This window comes from Hemicordylus capensis, chromosome 1 (genome assembly GCF_027244095.1).
Source record: "Hemicordylus capensis ecotype Gifberg chromosome 1, rHemCap1.1.pri, whole genome shotgun sequence".
Lineage (NCBI taxonomy): Eukaryota > Metazoa > Chordata > Lepidosauria > Squamata > Cordylidae > Hemicordylus > Hemicordylus capensis.
Window position 1 is genome coordinate 361530581 of NC_069657.1, and position 19546 is coordinate 361550126.

The 19546-nt window shown below is 42.6% G+C and overlaps 1 protein-coding gene across 2 annotated transcripts in view; it reads left to right on the plus strand.

Annotated features, from left to right (window-relative positions):
• The window catches only part of MTHFD1L (methylenetetrahydrofolate dehydrogenase (NADP+ dependent) 1 like), a 226496-nt gene that overhangs the window by 74809 nt on the left and 132141 nt on the right, over positions 1–19546 (plus strand). For both annotated transcript variants that reach the window (XM_053292356.1, XM_053292364.1), the window contains 3 exons: positions 3129–3205; positions 10319–10459; positions 13849–13917. In XM_053292356.1, the coding sequence (XP_053148331.1) occupies positions 3129–3205; positions 10319–10459; positions 13849–13917 (287 nt within the window). The remainder of the gene's footprint in view (positions 1–3128; positions 3206–10318; positions 10460–13848; positions 13918–19546) is intronic.

Sequence of the window (19546 nt, forward strand, 5' to 3'; positions counted from 1 at the left end):
AATCAGTTTCCTCCCAAACCACCTGGGACTGATTAGCCACCACTCTCTCAATCATCTTGCCCAACCATGGTAGATTGGCCTATAATTATCCATTGCTGAGGGATCTAGGGAAGGCTTCTTAAGAAGTGGTCTAACCATTGCCTCCTTCAAACAAGGTATTCTACCCTACCTGTGTTAATGATATTAACTAGGTTACCTCCAACAGTTTCCCTGCTAGATAGAAGCAGTCAAGTTGGGCAAGCAGCCAGAAACAAGTGGTTGTCCGCACCACCCCAAGTAACTTGTCCATGTCCTCAGGCGTCGCAGATTGAAACTGGTCCAATCTAATACTGCAAGAGGGATTTCTGGACATCCCCTTAATAGACTCTGCAGAAATAGTGGAGTCCAAGTCAGCCCCAATACAAGAGATTTCATCCACAAAGAACCCATTAAATGTGTTACAGCAGAACATAGTCTCTGGGGACTGATTTGAAACAGAAGGAACTTAAATTAAAATCTTCATGACCCGGGATAACTCTGCTGAACATGAACCTGCACATGCAATGCGCGCAGACCAGAATTGTTTTTTTGCTGCACACATCGCTGCCTCATAAACCTACAAATGGGCTCTCTACTATATTCTGTCAAATTCAAGCCAAGCTCTCCTCCACTTGTGTTCCAGTTGCCTACCTTGCTGCTTCAGCAACTCCTCTATATACCAAGAGGCCACTTTTAAAGCAGGCCGGAAGGGACGCTTAGGAGTGATCATGTCTACTGCCCTGATGAGTTGCCTATTCCAGGTTCCCACCAGGGCATCAACAGAATCACTTACAGTACCAAAATTAAAACCCTCAAAGGCTTTTTGGAAACCTGCTGGATGCAGCAGCCTGGATGGACCATCCAGGTCCACCACCCCTGCAGGGCTAGATTATGGCTGTGAAATCAACCTTCTCCTGGTAGTGATCCTTCCATGACAATGGGGAAACCACAGGATCCCCCACCCACGGAACACCCCCCCAATCCGAACAAAAGACTAAAATGAGTATGTGGCCGGCAACATGAGTTGGTCCTGAAATTAATTGAGATAAGCCCATAGTTGACATGGCCTCTATTAACTCATAACCACACCAGACAAGTTGGCCTCAGAGTAGATATTGAAGTCCCCCTGTTGAAGTACTTGCTGCTGCGTATTCACATTGTGGACCCCATGAACCTTTTGCATGGAAAACTAGACCCAGGTACTTATAAGCCTTAACCTGCTCAACTCTGCACCCATTAATTTGCCATTTATGTTATTTTGGTCTCTTGGCAAATACCATGACCTTGGTCTTTTGTGTATTTATAACAAGTGACTCATCTTCACAGAACTGTGTGAGTTTTCGTAATGCCCTCCTCATACCAACTAGCATTCTTTGATAGTACGGCCACGTCATTGGCATAAAGTAAAATCGAGATGGGTCTACCAGCTAGCTTAGGCTGATGGATGTCAGGGTTGTCTAAGAGGGAGATTAAGAAATTAATGTAAAAATTAAACAGAAAGGGAGCTAAAATACATCCTTGCTTAACCTCCTTCTGCGCAGCAACAGGTTCAGACAAGTGGCCTTTCTTAACTTTACTCTCAATGAAGTGTTTTCATATAGCATGCGGATGAGGAAGAGTCATCGTAGGTCTATGGAGGTGTTGGCCAATTTGCTCCAGAGTCAAGATCTAGGGACAGAATCAAAAGCGGCTTTGAAATCAATAAATGCTACGTATAAGGAGGAGGAATTGTCGGTATACTTTTCCGCTAAACCTGGTGGGAGAAGCTGGCCCAAACTGTGTCACTGGCTTCACCCATCCAGGTCCCAGTTATACATGCCAGGTCAGCTCCCTCATCCACAAGCAAGTCATGGATGATTTTCATCTTATTATGAACTGACCTGGCATCACAAAGAAGCATGACTAGGTTCTGTGGGTAGTTGGAACAGCTCCCTGAGGCACAAGAGTGGACAGGGCAGCCAGAAGTGGAAACAGTTACTAAGTTACTAGTTTCCCTTCCCTAGAATGGCCAGCTGCTCTGCCAGCACTGATTCTTCTATTCCCCACCACTTCAATAATGGCTGCCCCAGAGCTGCCAGACACCCCCTACCCTGCATCACCCTTCCTAAAAGAGTCCAAACACATATCAGCAAAATGCTGGGCAGAACCCAATAAAAAGGAGGATCAACAAACCCTATCCCAGACCTCCTTCCCTGACCTCTCCCTCCCCTCCCCCTCCCTCCCCTCTCCCCTTTCCCCTCCCCCTCTCCTTCCCCACACCAGGCTTTTGGTTGAGATTTTAACCACACCTCATTTAACCAGGCTTTTGGCTGAGGTTTTTATTGTCGGTCTGTCAACTTGCTTTTGTTGTAGACTGCCATGAGATTTTATGACTTGGTGGTACAGAAATGTAATAAATAACATATGGAGAGTTTCTCTGCTGGCACTGCACATGTTCAGTGGGGCGGCAGCACCTGCACTAGAAATGCTTCCACACTCCAACTTTCCACACAATCAAAGCTATCCATTGGTGAGGATCTCTCACAAATATATCTCCCACAAAACTGCTATTATGAGGAAGTGTTTACAGCCACCTCCCATGTGAGTGCTATAATGTGAGAATCAGGCTTCAGCTGGTATGCATTTGTTTACTCCCATTGACTTGTTGGGAGTTAAGGACAAGAAGTTGATTTGTTACACACATTGATGGCATTCTAAGAACTGTCTCACAAAATTTTTGTAAAAAATTGTTTTGTTAAGAAATTTGTTAAGAAATTTTTGTTAAGAATTAGAAGAGTAATTCTGTTCTATTATAATACTTCAGATTAGAAAGATAGTTTTCTTCATATTGTATAAGACATACACATTCAATCTGTGAAGCCGCACCAGTCCATGACTTAATTCCTATAATTCTTAAGCCTATTTATGACAAAGAGATGGAGCTGAAAGCACACTAGTACTGCCTATTTTATTTCCTTTGTGCTAAAGTCATATATCTATGAATGTGTTATTTTACAATAAAAGCTTTATATATCTACATAACAGCATATGATGTAGAGATTGTTCCTGCAGTTAGGCATAAATGAAGGAATGTCTAAAATGTATAAATGTTTCTTTTTTCTTTCTTTCAGTGGTAGACACAAATGACAGATTTCTTAGGAAAATAACAATTGGGCAAGCCAATACAGAGAAGGGATTTTCTCGTCAGGTAGATAAAATTCTGACAGTCTTTGTGTTCACTAGATTAATATCTTTTAATCATTAAAAATGTTTCCTTTACAGTACGTTTGTCATTTGTTAAAGAACTGGTTCCTTTAGGGTTTTAGTCCTTGTTCTTTATCAGCTCCATGCCCAGTCTAAGACTAGACTAGGCTGTAAGGGACCTATAACATTCTTTAAAAGCTTGGATCAAGGAATGGATTTCTAACAAGCACACCATATACCTCTTCTCCCCACCCCCCATATACCACCATTCTTGTGTAAAAATACTAATAATATGTAGAACATGAAAACTCGCAATAAACAAATTAATTAAACTGAGCAGTTGGTCCTTAAGTTACAAGAACAGTACTGCTATGTCCTCTAAAGGGCTTAGAGATCAACAGTTCGTCCTTTGTGGGTAATGAGGACAGATCTGCTTAGAAGTAGAGATGTGCATGGAGGCGCAGTTTGGCGTCAAGGGGGATCTTGATTTAAGGGCGGGGGGTTGTACTTACCCCTCCTGCTGCTTTCCCCCCTCCGGCGCTCCGTTTTTCAACAAAGTTTTGGGGGTGGCAGCATTCCTTCCTGCCACCTCTGCCCCTGTTGTTAGCAGGAAATGGTGGAAGTAGCCACCACGCATGCGCCCACCGCCCCGCGCGCATCCGCCACACAAGTCGCACATTGCGTGCATGACGTGCACGGGGCAGCAGGCACATGTGTGGTGGTTACTTCCGCCATTTCCTGCTAATGACGGGGGCAGGGGCATCAGGAGGGAACACTGCCACGCCCAAAACCTTGTTGAAAAACGGAGCGCCGGAGGGGGGAAAGCGGCGGGAGGGGTAAGTACAACACACACCCCCGTGTCCTTAAAGGGAGACCCCCCTCAGTGCCGAACCACCAGACCAGGCCACGTCTGGTTTGGAGGCCTCTAAAATGGCCTCCAGACCGGTTCGGACACATCCGAACATTCGGACACAGCTTGACGAGGACATCTGAGGGGGCCCTGCTCCGGGTGCCGACAATGAGGGAGGCCCGGCTGTCGTGCACTCGGGACAGGGCCTTCTCTGTTGCTGCTCCTAGACTCTGGAATGCTCTCCCAGTGGCCATTCGTTCCTCAGACTCCATCACGGCTTTTAGAAAGCTTTTAAAGACTTGGCTTTTTACCCAGGCTTTTACATAATCGTTTTTACTGTGTTTTTATTTGTTGTATTGTTTTTATCCCTGTTTTATATGTTTTTAGCTTGATGTTTTTATTGCTTGATGTTTTTATTGCTTGATGTTTTTATTGTATGTTTTAATTTTTATAAACCGCCTTGGGGTTTTCTTTTAACGAAAGGCGGTATAGAAATGTAAAAATAAATAAATAAATAAATAAAAATAAAATCCCTACCCAGAAGCACATAAGGCTATTAGAGCCAGTGGATCAGGAGAGTTAGATGGGTAGACATTGTTGCTATGTATGAAGTCATGGTCATCTGGTTTTGGAGCCTGAAATAGACTGTGCACTGAAGTGAGATCTATTTCTCGTGACTTTATGGTACCATCTATCTTCATAATTTGATATGATGCAGGATAAAAGGGCAGTGAAAGCTTGTTCCAAGACTGAAGGTTTGTAATAGGAACCGTGTTGCCCTATCTGTCTATCTAACATATTTTTATACCACCCAAAACTTACGTCCCTGGGCGGTGTACAACAAAAAACAGAAAAGTTAAAACATTAATTAAAAGAGATAAATGACAACAGAGAAATTAAAACATTGATTAAAATAAATGACAACAAAAAGCTAAAACATTGCAATAATTTAAAACCTTAAAACAATGTTAAAACTATTAAAACTGTCTTTAATAAAAAGCCTAATTAATTAAAAGGGTGAAGAATTTTTTAAAAAAAATTGTCAGAGATGGTGAGGCTTTTATTTCAGCAGGGAGCACGTTCCAAAGCGTCAGGGCAGCAGCTGAGAAGGCCCGTCCCTGAGTAGCCACCAGACGAGCCGGTGGCAACTGCAGATGGACCTCTCCTGATTATCTCAATATGCGGTGGGGTTCATGATGAAGAAGATGTTCTCTTAAATACCCAGGGCCCAAGCCATTTAGGGCTTTATAGGTTATAACCAGCACCTTGTATTTTGCCCGGAAACCTATCGGCAGCCAATGTAGCTCTTTCAATACAGGATTAATATGGTCTCTCCAAGATGAAACCTACTATAATCCTTTAGTGGGATTACAGTGGCTCACCTGCATTGATCATATACGGCTTCATTGTACATTTTGCGTATTCATTGCATTGATGTAGGAAAGTGTCCTTACAGACTGCCAAGTTGAAGCAATTTGCCTGAACTTGTCTGCCAAGCATAATGTCTTCATCAAAGGTAGCTCACAATCACATTTGAATGAAGTATTATTTAGTTTCAGTGGGGGCAGGTGTCCACATGTACACATCCCACCAGCAGTAGAATCCTCACAGTTGAGATATTTCCAAATGGAAGGCTTTACATTAAATGTAAGTTTCCATGGCCTTATCTGGATTCAACTTTAGTTTATTCTCCCTCATCCAGCCCATTACCGCTTCCAGACCTGCATTTAGGGAGGATATGCCAACTCCTGAAGAAGTTGACATGGAGAAGTAGAATGTCATCAGTGTACTGGTAACACTCAGCTCCAAATCCCCTGATGATCTCTCCCAGCAGTTTCATGTAGATGTTAAAGAGCATTGGAGAGAGTATGGAGCCTTGAGGGACACCATACTTAAGCTCAGATTTTGAAGAGCAACAATCTCCAATTGACACCATCTGGAATCTGTCCGAGGTAGGAGCGGAACCACTGTAAAACAGTGCCTCCCACCCACAACCCCCTCAGACATTCCAGAAGGATACTATGGTCAATAGTATCAAAAGCCACTGAGAGATCAGGTCACACGCTTGATTTGGTATTTTACTCTGATCAGGGTGGTGTTCCATGGGTGGGGACTCCTGTGGTTTCCCCATTGTCATGGACAGACCACCATCTGGTGAAGGTTAGACTTACAACCACTTCCCACCTCCACAGGGGCGAGGGTCCCATTAGAATGGTCCGCTCAAAGAGGTTATTGGATCCATTAAGATTCCAAGAAGCCCTGGAGGGATTTAATGTTGGCTTTGGTGGTGATCCTGTTGATGCCCTGGTTGAGAATTGGAACAACTTGCTCACCAGGGCAGTTGACACGATTGCTCCCAAGTGTCCCCTCTGACCCGCTTCAGAATTGGCCCCTTGGTATACAGAAGATCTACAGGGGCTGAAGTGGCAAGGTAGGCGACTGGAGCGCAAGTGGAGGAAGACTCAGCTCGAATCTGACAGATTGCGACATAGAGCATATCTAAAGATCTATGCTTAGGCAATATGTGCAGCAAAGAGGCGGGTCTTTTCTGCCCGTATTGCCTCTGCGAATTCACGTCCAGCAGACTTGTTCAGGGTTGTGAGGGGATTAGTATCTGCCCCCCCCCCGAACCAGAATTTGGAGTCATCAGTTACCCGCTGTGATGTGTTTAAAGGGTTTCTCGCAGATAAAATCTCTCGGATTCGGGCCAGCCTAGATGGAGATTCCACAGTTAATTTGATGTCTGAGCTGGAGGTGCCCAACGACTCTTCTTATGTGATTCGACTCGATCGGTTTCAGTTTGTGACTCCTGAGGATGTGGACAAGCTGCTTGGATCAGTGAGGCCTACCACTTGTTCTCTTGACCCTTGTCCAACATGGCTTGTTCGATCTAGCAGGGAGGTTGTTGTAAACAGCCTGGTGGATATCATAAATGCTTCTCTGAGGGAGGGCAGGATTCCTCCTTGTCTTAAGGAGGCAATCATCAGACCTCTACTAAAGAAACCTGCATTAGATCCCTCAGAGTTGAGCAATTATAGGCCTGTTTCCAACCTTCCATGGCTGGGCAAGGTAATTGAGAGGGTGGTGGCCTCTCAGCTCCAGGCGGTCTTGGAGGAAACTGATTATCTAGACCCATTTCAAACTGGTTTTCGGGCGGGCTATGGGGTGGCGACTGCCTTGGTCGGCCTGATGGATGATCTCCAATTGGCAATTGACAGAGGAAGCGTGACTCTGTTGGTCCTCTTGGATCTCTCAGCGGCTTTCGATACTATTGACCATAGTATCCTTCTGGAACATCTGAGGGTGTTGGGGGTGGGAGGCACTGTTTTACAGTGGCTCCGCTCCTATCTCTCGGATAGATTCCAGATGGTGTCGATTGGAGGCTGTTGCTCTTCAAAATCTGAGCTTAAGTATGGTGTCTCTCAAGGCTCCATACTTTCTCCAATGCTTTTTAACATCTACATGAAACTGCTGGGAGAGATCATCAGGGGATTTGGAGCTGGGTGTTACCAGTATGCTGATGACACCCAGATCTACTTCTCCATGTCACCTTCTTCAGGAGTTGGCATATCCTCCCTAAATGCCTGTCTGGAAGCAGTAATGGGCTGCATGAGGGAGAATAACCTGAAGCTGAATCCAGATAAGACGGAGGTACTTATTGTGCAGGGTCAGAACTCTAGAGACAATTTTGATCTGCCTGTTCTAGATGGGGTCACACTTCCCCAAAAGGAACAAGTTTGCAGTCTGGGAGTACTTCTGGATTCACACCTCTCCCTGGTTTCTCAGGTTGAGACAGTGGCCAGGGGTGCTTTCTATCAGCTCCGGCTGATATGCCAGCTGCGCCCGTTTCTCGAGATCAATGACTTCAAAACTGTGGTACATCTGCTGGTAACCTCCAGACTTGACTTTTGTAATGCGCTCTATGTGGGGCTGCCTTTGTACGTAGTCAGTAAACTTCTGTTGGTTCAGAACACGGCAGCCAGGTTGGTCTCTGGGTCATCTCAGAGAGACCATGTTACTCTTTTACTGATGGAGCTACACTGGCTGCCAATAGGTTTCCGGACAAAATACAAAGTGCTAGTTATAACTTACAAAGCCCTAAATGGCTTAGGCCCTGGGTATCTAAGAGAGCGTCTTCTTTGTTATGAGCCCCACTGCCCATTGAGGTCATCTGAGGAGGTCCGTCTCCAGTTACCGCCAACTGGTTTGGTGGCTACACAGAGACGGGCCTTCTCGGTCGCTGCCGAGATTGTGGAATGTGCTCCCTGCTGAGATACGATCCTCCCCATCTTTGGCAATTTTCAAAAAACACCTGAAAACCCTTCTTTTCACCCAAGCTTTTTCAGCTTCCTAAATTGTGGGGGTTTTAATTTCTGGTTTATTTTAAAATCCAAAACCCGATTTTGGGGTTTTTAATCACTGTAATTGTTTAATTGTTGTTTTAAAATGTATTTAAATTGTTAATTGTTCTATTGTTTTTTAATTTGTTTTAGCTCTTTACTAAAAAGAGCTAGTTTTAAAAGAGTTTTAGTAGTGTGTTTTAATTGTAAACTGCCCTGAGCCATTTTGGAAGGGTGGTATTCAAATCAAATCAAATCAAATCAAATCAAATAAATAAATAAAATATTCAAAGCTATGCATATAGGGTTCCCAGTAATTCTCCCATCCAGGCACTGGCCAGACCTGCTTAGCTTCATTCAACAAGGTTTCATTCATCATGTCCCTTTAGGCCTTATCCTGGTGATGTGGAAAACCAAAGTAACTCCATTTTACTTAGAATACCTCACTCGAACTTAAAGTAACCCCAGCCCAGCTCAGGCCAGCTCAGGGACATCACGGCCTCACATGATCAACGTCATTATCTCTCTCCACTAAATTGTATCTAAAGAAACTTGGTTCTCACAGGATTCTCACTGTTCTTTGCTGACAGTTAAGAAAACAGGATGTAACCAAATAAGGAGTGATCACCAGATGAACAATGAATCATTCGCATGCGTACTAGATACGTAGTCCACCATTTTGTTGCCACGTATACTATGTCTAGGGTATCAGCATCATTCAGATTGTTTGTATAAATGTAAGATGCACCTGTAACCAATTTGTAATCAGTTTGAGAGCGTAAAGCTCTCTGATTACCTGTTGCAACTGCAGTGCAATAAAATGCCTCTAATTGATTCCCACTGAGTCTGTTTGATTAGCAAAAGGCGGACCCAGGACGAACTGGAATTCACATCAATTTGGTGCCGTGACTCGGAATTCACATCACTGGGATTGTATATTAGATCAGTGTTTTTAATATATCTGAAACAGAGGAATCAAGGTGCTGATCTAGCAGTCCTGTTCCTGAAACTGGAGTCATCTGGACAATTCTTTAGAGTGTAAGCTATCTGGAAAATGAAAGGCCGTGTGTTCTGTCTGGCTTCTAGCACTCTACTAAGAATTTATGAATGTTCAGTAGAACAGCAGGTGTAGTTGAGACTGGATTGTGGATTACTATTTTTGATTGGTTAAGGCTGATTCCTACCCCCCACAACTAGGATTAGCGCCACTGTTTCTAATTGATAATTTTGCTACAAGTTGGAAAAGATTCCTCCAAAATAAGTTGCATCCCTATGGATTTACATTAGATGCCTTTATTAGTACTGAGTTTTAACCCGGCCAAAACAGCACTCGGACAACAAACTGTAGACATGGAAAGGCAAATAGAAGAATCCCTCACACCTAGAGACGTCTTCTTGGGTAATAAATCTTGTAGACATTTTTAAATCTTTCAGATATTTAAGCCAAATCACAGTGCCGAAATATTGAAGGGCTTTAATATTAGCTCATTTTAATATTCTACCCACAGCTGTTTTGGAAGGAACATTTAAGAAAACTGCTATGTAGCCTGCTTTGCCCATGTGGGTAGGTGCCATCGAAACAACACCCCATGTTTTACTATATTGTGTCTTATATAGAAATATTCATGACCAGTATATAACACCTTTATTAACTAACTTTCCAGGCCACATGAATTTCTTCTATCTTCAACATTTGCTCTCTAATCAGAATGATGTTTTTCAAACACTGCCAAATTTTGCTTAACTACTTGTAGAACTTGGCAACAGCTTATTACTCTTCCATAATGTATTTATCAGCTGTTTGGATTGTGATTTTTCTGGCCTGTGACTGTAATAAAGATTACATACTTAAAGTAGCAAAAGGTAGATCAATTTTTTAAAAAAAAGGTCTGGATTAAAGCTTCAACTTCTACTTTTCTCCTTGCAGACTCAGTTTGACATAGCCGTTGCAAGTGAAATCATGGCAATCTTAGCCCTGACCAGCAGTCTGTCAGATATGAAAGAGAGACTGGGGAAAATTGTTGTGGCTAACAACAAAAAAGGAGAACCAGTGACAGCAGAAGATTTGGTATGAACCATAAAATACTTCCAACAAGTATTTATTTTGATTTTAAAGGCACAGTGTAGCTTTTTTAAAAAAAATAAAATACTCATTTAATCTGTGTTCAATTAATTAATTAACTGATTGATTGATTGATTAGTTAGTTAATTCAGGGTTCTGTTGCATCTCTTGTTGAGCATATGCCAGTGACTGAAGAATCAAATGGGAGGCTACATTGGTCAAAACTGCTGGTGACAGGCAGGGCTGATCCAAGGCTCAAGAGCACCCTAGGTGAAAACTCCTGAGTGCTTCCCACCGCCCATGTCACCTGCCTGGGTACCCTCCATCACCCCATCACCCGCCCAAGTGCCCTCCTGGCCACAGCAGGCAAGAGGGTGGGTGGACAATGGGGAGCACAAACTCCCCCTCCTCACCGTCGCTGCTACCTGTTGCTTTGTGGTGACGAAGAGGGCAGGCGGGTGATGGGGGAACACCCGCCCACTTGCCCACCCTTGCCACCACTGCCTCCACCCGCTGCTTTCACAGCAGCAGCAAGAAGGGCAATGGGGAACACCCGCCTGCCCTTCTTAATGCCTCCACTCACTATGAACGCAGTGGGTGGAGGCGATGGTGAAGAGGGTGAGAGGGCAGGTATTCCACATCGCTCACCTGCAGGGAGGGAACAGACAGCAACAACCCTGGGTCTCACATGAACCAGACTGTGGCCTTCCTTGCCAGCATTGCACCATAAATGAGCACTTACCAGCTTCAGTGGGCTGAAATCTTTTTGTTACCTACGGCTGTGTAGGTAGGCTCAAACTGAGCTGTATAAGCTCAAAATGTGGGGCAGGCCCCCCCTGCAGTGGCACAGAAGACCTAGAAGAATAGCTCCATGTTTCAGGGAATGATAGAACCCAGAAGCAGATGGTGCCTTTCTCCCCTCATCAGTTAGAACATGAGTAGGTTGAATGCCCACTAGCAGAGGATCCTCATTGACTGATTCGCATTGGATTTGTGGGGCTGACTGCCTCCCGCCTTTGCCCTATCACCCCAATCTAATTTGGAAATAGCTGCTTGTTGGTAGGGATGTGCATGAGCTGCTTGGGCAGCCCCTGGCATGGCAGGGAGCAGTTCCCTTAAAAGGCAGGTAAGCAACTACTTACCTGTTCATCTCCACCCCCACCACTTTTCCACTGGCAGCGCCCACTCTCCCAAAGGTGACGCACAGCTGCAGTGCATGGCCTTCTGGAGAGCAGGCGCCACTGCCGGAAAAGTAGCAGGGTGGGGATGCGCAGATAAGTAGCTGCTTACCTGCTTTTTAAGGGAACTGTTCCCTGCCCTGCTGAACTGGTTTGAAGGCCGGTGCCTGAGCTGATTCGGCGCTTCCCAGATGAGGTGCTGAACTGGCTTGTGCACATCCCTACTAGTTGGTTCCAATAGTATTTCCCTGTAAAATGTCAGATATGGAATCTTGTATTTCCCCTATTACATTGTTGGATAATACTTGCATCCAAAGTCCTTTACTAAAACAGCAGCAAGCTACAGTACATGCACATGACTGCAGGCCAGGATTATGCGGAAAACATGGTTGGTGCTGTGCTGAAGGTTGGACCTAAAAGTCGAATACATTGAGAAGGGACCCCCAAACTCAACAACATGCATACACTTTTGTCCCTATAAAGCACTTTATTTAAAGAAGGGGGCTATTTTCCAGATTAAGTTGTGGGAGTGAGTGCACCCACAAATAAACTCTTGTAAAACAAGAACAGTATCCTAAATTGTAAGTCTCAGAAATATTTGAATGTCACTCTGAGTGTATACTCCCATTTAACTCTTATCATGTGTTAAGAAACCCATACATTTTTTTAGTTGCCTAATTTTCTCCATAGTAAAATGCAGTTTTGACAAGTAGTCTTCAATTCATTATTTAATGGTCAGTCTAAACCACTAATTCCTCCTTTCTTTCATTTGTTCCGGATGTGAATAATGTTTTAATATACCCTGCAAATATGCAATTGCTCTTAATTTCAGGGTGCTATACCACATTTTCAGTGTAGTGTAATAAAATCTAAAATACACATTGGCAGATGAAAACCAGATGCTGTAAGCGTTGGAGGTGGGAGGAAGCAGAGGGGGGGAAAGATAAATTGTTGAATATTTCATACACTCAGAGGCTCTTTTCAGAAGTGTAATGGATTTTAAGAAGTCAGCCTCTGTAATGGAACTACAGAATTTGTTGCCAAAATATGGTCTTCATTGAACAGAGTTCTGAAGACTAAATTGCAGTTTGGCTGCAAACATTTGATAGACAGAGGCCATATCTCCATGGCAAATTAAACTGGCATGCCCAAGTTTAGTGTTTCAGCAGCCAAGAGGAATATTAAATAAATATGTAGTTATTTGTTTAGTAGGGAAGCTTCTCAAGTTACTGTACAATAACTGTTTAAAAATATTGTCATCCAGTGGCCTCTGATAATATACTCATTTTGCAAATAGTATACAGGTGAGGATGTTGTCCTGAAATTGTAGACTCCAGTTGCTTTTGGGCTAACTTTGTTAGGCCTCGTTTAAGGGGTCCTTTCTAATGATAATTCATCTTTTCTTGTGTGTGTTTTTGTTTTAATAGAATAGGCCTTTTCAAGTTTGATTGCGCAAAATACCTAATCAGAGTCTCCATTTGGATTTTCATGCCATTTGCCTTAAGACAGTTATCAAATTAAATTGAAAAAAGAAGTTCAGAATGTAATGGGGGGAAACGCTATTTCTTCACCTCTGTCCCCATGAAAATGATGTATTTCAAAATTATGTTCCTTCTAGAGAGCAGGAAATTGAGATAAGAATGACTGTGGAAAGAAAACTCACAAGATGACCACCACTTTTCTTTTTATAATTAATCCCTGATTTGGATTAAGGTTTAATCATGGTTTAGTGTGACAATCTCAGAGATATGAAATTCCAGTTGTATAAACTGTTGAAAACTTTGCTCATGTACAAAGAGGAAGGGGTGAGTATATAGTCATATTAACCCATTATTAAACCATGGTTTAGTGTAACCTCTGCATACCTGGCTTTCTGGTTGCAGATGCACGGGTGTCTTATAGATACCCTTGGAAAAAATCACTTGTCCTATGGTCTCAGGTGCTTGTGCCTCATTGGAAGTGTCTTGCTGAGTCAGACCAAGACTCCATCAAATCTAATATCCAGTTCCCAAAAGTCTCCAGTCAGATGTTCCAAAAAATTCATAATCAGGGAATAAACGCCACCCACTGAATGTCCCTAAGATCTGGTATTTAGAGGTATACTGCTTTATACTTCTGATTCCCTGATCTAGTTTTTTTTAATTTCTTTTAAGTTTTAAATTAGATTATCTTAAATGGTTAAGCAATACTTTAATATAATCTCTCTCTTTCTCTCAGGGAGTAACTGGTGCCCTTTCTGTTTTGATGAAGGATGCAATTAAGCCAACATTGATGCAAACATTAGAGGTGAGTCTCAGTTTTTAAACCACGTGTAACGCTAACCTTTCACTTCTCTTCTTTTTAAGTCCATATCTAAATTGACAGAATACGTGTTAAAAGGTATTAAACTGTGCTGCTTGCACTGCATGGATCTTTCTCTCTTTTAATATTTTATTTACATTAACTTCTTACAAGAAAAGTTGGGAAATGATTCTTTTTCCTTGTGTCCAAGAACATAAGAACTTCCATAGAGGGCCTGTGCTAGAAATAGAGTTTAGAACTGAGGCTACAATGTATTCATTCTTAAATACCTCCTTAAACTTCCACTCCTTGGGAGTTTGGCTGTGATGCTATGACATATATTACTTTTACAGTTCTGGAACAGAAATGATGAAGTCTGGTTTCCCATCCAATCAAGTAAACAGAACCCCTCTTCCCTCCCCCCCCGCTTTCTTTTTTTTAAAGTAGTATCTTAGAGGAAACTGCAGTGTCTACAAATACTTGTGCGTTAATCAAGCAGCTGGGTTAGGATTTGGAATGCTCCAGTTCAGACAGCAAAGACTGAAGTATTATAAAATGTAGCCTGTCATTTTATGAGGCTTATGTAATAAATTCAAATATACTTACAAAATAGAGACATAGGTTAGGTACAGAGGTCAAATAGAACCACTGTTAAATGTTGCTTCTACACAACATCTTGTAGCTTTGGGAGTGCATGCACCCCTCTTCCTTGTCTGCGTGCGAGTTGGAAGAATTCTGCTTTTAGCTGAGATTGGGACCAAACCAAGTTTGGTCATGATAACTGAATGGACCAATCTTGATTTCCCCCCTAATGTACTTGTAAAAATTCAAGCTGTGAAACCCACTTCAAACACTAGGTTCACATTGTGGTTTATATAAATTCAGTACATTAGAATACCCCCAAGATCAGTCATTTTGGAAGTCACAACAGATCTGATTGTTCTTAACCTTAGTTGGAAATAGAATTCTTCCCATTCATGTATGAGTAAGGGAAGGGGGATATGCATTTTCCCAAGGCTAAGAGACGTCACACAGAACTGACATTTAATCATGACTTCTGAACCCACTTTCAGCAAACACATTAACACAAGACAATCCTTTTAACTTTCAAAATGACAAGGAGCATGTAGAGACAGAGAGAGATATCTTTTATTAAAATGGTTGTTCATAGTATGTATGTTCCTTTAAAAAAAAGAACATTATTACTTTGTGGAAAATCTTTTTGCCTTCTCACATACTTTGTATATGAGGGTTTACATTTATGTGGTGAATTTTATGACAACCAGCTTTCTCTGAATCTAATTTGGTTTTCCCAGTCTTGCCTTTTCATGTGGCCATATAGGATGGGCATATGGGTATATGTAGCAACATTTCAGCATAATTCAATAAAAGGATTAGCAGATCTCATGAATGATGAAGAATAACACCAACAAAATATGCATGCTAGATTATCTTTAAGATAATATTTTTAGCATGCATGGTTCCATCACTTATGAAGTAACTGTTAAAATAGATTACTTGGTAAAGATCTGCAGTTTTATTATGTTTGCATAGAAAGTAGCTGTCATTTGACTGAGAGAATTTGCCTTTCAGTGGAAGACACCAGTAAAATACTACTACCACTTCTAATGTATATTAGTAGAATGCAAATTCTTCTAAAGTGCATTCATATAGCACTTTAAAGCTTCATATTCATTATCTCAGTAATAAAGTACTTCTCTGCTAGTGAAGATCCTGCACTGTAATATGTGCTGTAAGACTTTGTGTACATGGCAGCTTACTGGCTGAAGCACCATGGTGATTGGGCAGTGGGGATTCCATTGTCAGATAAGGAATAGGAATGGATAGGGGGCGAGTGACTGAGTGAGTGGTGGGGAGGGGGCGAATGAGTAAGTGGGGAGCAAGGAGAGAATGAGTGAGCAGTGAGAAGGGGGCGAACAGGAGGGGGCAGCTGAGAGTGGGTGGCTGACACTGAGCAATAAAGCAGGGGCTGTGGCAGGGGGCTAGGAGAGCAGCAAAGTCCTGGCACACAGATGCTCTGTGCGGGTTCAGTTAGTTTACTAGTATTGATCTAAAATTATTTTCCTGATTAAAAAATGATCAATGAATGTTTCCAGGGATTTAAGGAGAACAAATCTTAATTTTATTTGTTCAGTGACAATGATAGTACGACTTCTGCCATTATCCTACAGCTTCAAAGCTGTATCCTTCTGTATACTTCTGCCATTATCCTCTGGCTTATCCTTCAGTTTCGAAGCACAGAAAGCAGAATAGTTATTAGATCACAGTTTCCTTGCTTTGGATAAAACTCTCCCTCCCTTATATTGCATTCCTTTCTTTGGTTCCTTGGCCTTCTCCATTAATGAAAGACAACTTGTGTTTTCACAGATGGGATCGCCATGGGTTCCTAGAAGAATTTTATAGCCATTCAATCAGACACTTATTAGAATCCCATGAATCAAAAGGTGAATTAAAAAGAGCCACAGATAGTATATTTTTTCTCTTAATTTCTGAGTTAAACTAATATTTTTTAAGCAGCTGGCCCACTGTAGTTGGAAGTAGCAATACCAGATGTCTTGGTCACCCTTTTCTAAGGAGAAAGAAAGCTGGAGAGAGAGGATTTTTTTAGAGTCCCCCAGCAACCAAGAATTGTGTGAATTTATTTATTCATTTTTAAAAGCCCAGTCATATGGTGCTGGAATAGCACAAGCACAGGCTTTAAACGTGGATATCAATTTAAGCACAGAATCTTTCTGCGCACTCATTGCACACCTTGAACACCTAGCACACACACCCTTCTGGTATCATGACCCTTGATCCAGGACCCTGCCCCCCATCATCATACCTGGGGGATGTGAGAGGGTAGGTATAACCTATTTATTGTTTATGTATTTGAAATATTAATACTCTGTCCCTCCAGAAAACTACTGCTTGAAGTAGTTCACAACACTAATTTAACAGATACAAAATGAAAATAAAAAATTAACACAATTAATAAAAATTAAGATCTAGACCCTGAGTAACCCTGTGTAGCTTGCCCTCCTCCCCTCCCCCGCAAAAAAATAAAATAGCAGAGGGCTCAAGCTTACTCCTCTACCATGGCCGTAAGAACATAAGAACAACCCTGCTGGATTGGGCCCAAGGCCTATCTAGTCCAGCATCCTGTTTCACACAGTGGCCCACCAGATGCCAGTGGAAGCCTATAGCAGGAATTGAGGGCATGCCCTCTCTCCTTCTGTTACTCCCCTGCAACTGGTACTCAAAGGCATCCTGCCTTGAGGCTGGAGGTGGCCCTTCAACTAGTAGCCATTGATAGACCTCTTCTCCATGAAATTATCCAAGCCCCTCTTAAAGCCATCCAGGTTGTTGGCTGTCACCACATCTTGTGGCAGAGAATTCCGCAAGTTGATTATACGTTGTGTGAAAAAATACTTTGTTTGTTGGTCCTAGATTTCCCGGCAATCAATTTCATGGGATGACCCCTGGTTCTAGTGTTATGTGAGAGGGAGAAGAATTTCTCTCTATCCACTTTCTCCACTCCATGCATGATTTTATAGACCTCTATCATGTCTCCCCTGCAGTCGTCTTTTTTCTAAACTAAATAGCCCCAGGTGTTGTAGCCTTGCCTCTTAAGGAAGGTGCTCTAGGCCCCTGATCATCTTGGTTGCCCTCTTCTGCACCTTTTCTAGTTCTACAATGTCCTCCTTTAGATGTGGTGACCAGAATTGTACACAGTATTCCAGGTGTGGCTGCACCATAGTTTTGTATAAGGGCATTATAATATTAGCAGTTTTATTTTCAATCCCCTTCCTAATGATCCCTAGCATGGAATTGGCCTTTTCCGCCCATTGAGTCAACACTTTCAATGAGCTGTCCACCATGACCTGTCATTGACAGCTCAGATCCCATCAATGTATACTTGAAGTTGGGGTTTTTCATCCTAAAGTGCATCACTTTACACTTGCTAACATTGAACCGCATTTGCCATTTTGTCACCCACTCCCCCAGTTTGGAGATATCCTTTTGGAGCTGCTCACAATCCGTTTTGGATTTCACTACCCGGAAGAGTTTGGTATCATCTGCAAATTTGGCCACATCGCTGCTTACCCCTGCTTCTAGATCATTTATGAATAAATTAAAAAGCACCGGTCCCAGTACAGATCCCTGGGGGACCCCACTTCTTACTTCCCTCCATTGTGAAAACTCTCCATTTATACCTACCCTCTGTTTCCTGTCTTTCAACCAGTTAGCAATCCACATTTGTACTTATCCCCTTATCCCATGACTGCTAAGTTTCCTCAGGAGTCTTTGATAAGGAACTTTGTCAAAAGCTTTTTGGAAGTCCAGGTATACTATGTCAACTGGATCACCTTGGTCCACACACCTGTTGACACTCTCAAAGAACTCCAAAAGGTTTGTGAAGCAAGATTTACCTTTACCTGTGTGATTTACCTGGTTGTCTCCGAGCAGGGCTTGTTCTTCTGTGTGCTTTACAATTTTATCCTTAGGATGCTTTCCATCAATTTGCCTGGAACAGACGTTAAGCTAAACGGTCTGTAATTTCCCGGATCGCCCCAGATTCCTTTTTGAAAATCGGTGTTACATTTGCTACTTTCCAGTCCTCTGGTACAGAGCCTGATTGCAGAGATAATAAGTTATATATTTTAGCAAGGAGGTCAGCAATTTCATATTTGAGTTCTAAGAGGACTCTAGGATGGATGCCGTCTGGCCGTGGCGATTAGCTAGTTTTCAGTTTTTCTAGACAGTTTAGAACATCATCTCTTGTCACTGCTATCTGACTCAGCTCTCTAGCCTCCATCCCTAAAAAGCCTGGTTCAGGAACAGGTATATGCTCAGTATCCTCTGCCGTGAAGACAGACGCAAAGAACTCATTCAGTTTCTCTGCAACCTCCATATCCTCCTTAATAATCCCTTTCACTCCCTCATTATCCAAAGGTCCAACCGCCTCCCTGGCAGGTTTCCTGCATCTGATGTATTTAAAGAAGTTTTTGTTATTCCCCTGATGCTTTTAGCTAAATGTTCCTCAAACTCTCTTTTCACCTCTTATTGTCACTTTGCATTACTTTTGCCAGAGTTTGTGTTCCTTTCTGTTCTCCTCATTTGGGCAGGCCTTCCAATTTCGGAGGAAGTCTTCTTCCCTTTTATGGCTTCCTTGACTTTACTTGTTATCCTTACTGGCATCTTCCTAGACTTAGTGGTACCTTTCCTCCTTTGGGGTATACAATCTAACTGGGCTTCTAGTACTGTGGTTTCAAGTAAACTCCATGCATTCTGTAGCAAAGTGACTCTCCTGATTTTCTCTTTCAGCTTTCTTTTCCCCATACTCCTCATTTTGGAGAAGTTTCCTCTCCTGAAATTCAAAGTGTCTGTGTTAGACTTCTTTGGTGATTCTCTTCCTGCATGTATGCTGAATTTGATGGCACTATGGTCACTCTTCCTTAAAGGGTCGATGACATTGACATCCCACACCAGGTCCTGGGTGCCAGTCAGGATGAAGTCCAAGGTCGCCTTCTCTCTGGTTGGTTCCAAGACCAACTGTTCTAGGGCACAGTCATTCAACGTATCTAGAAATTTGACCTCTTTGTCATTACCTGACTGTGAATTTACCCAGTCT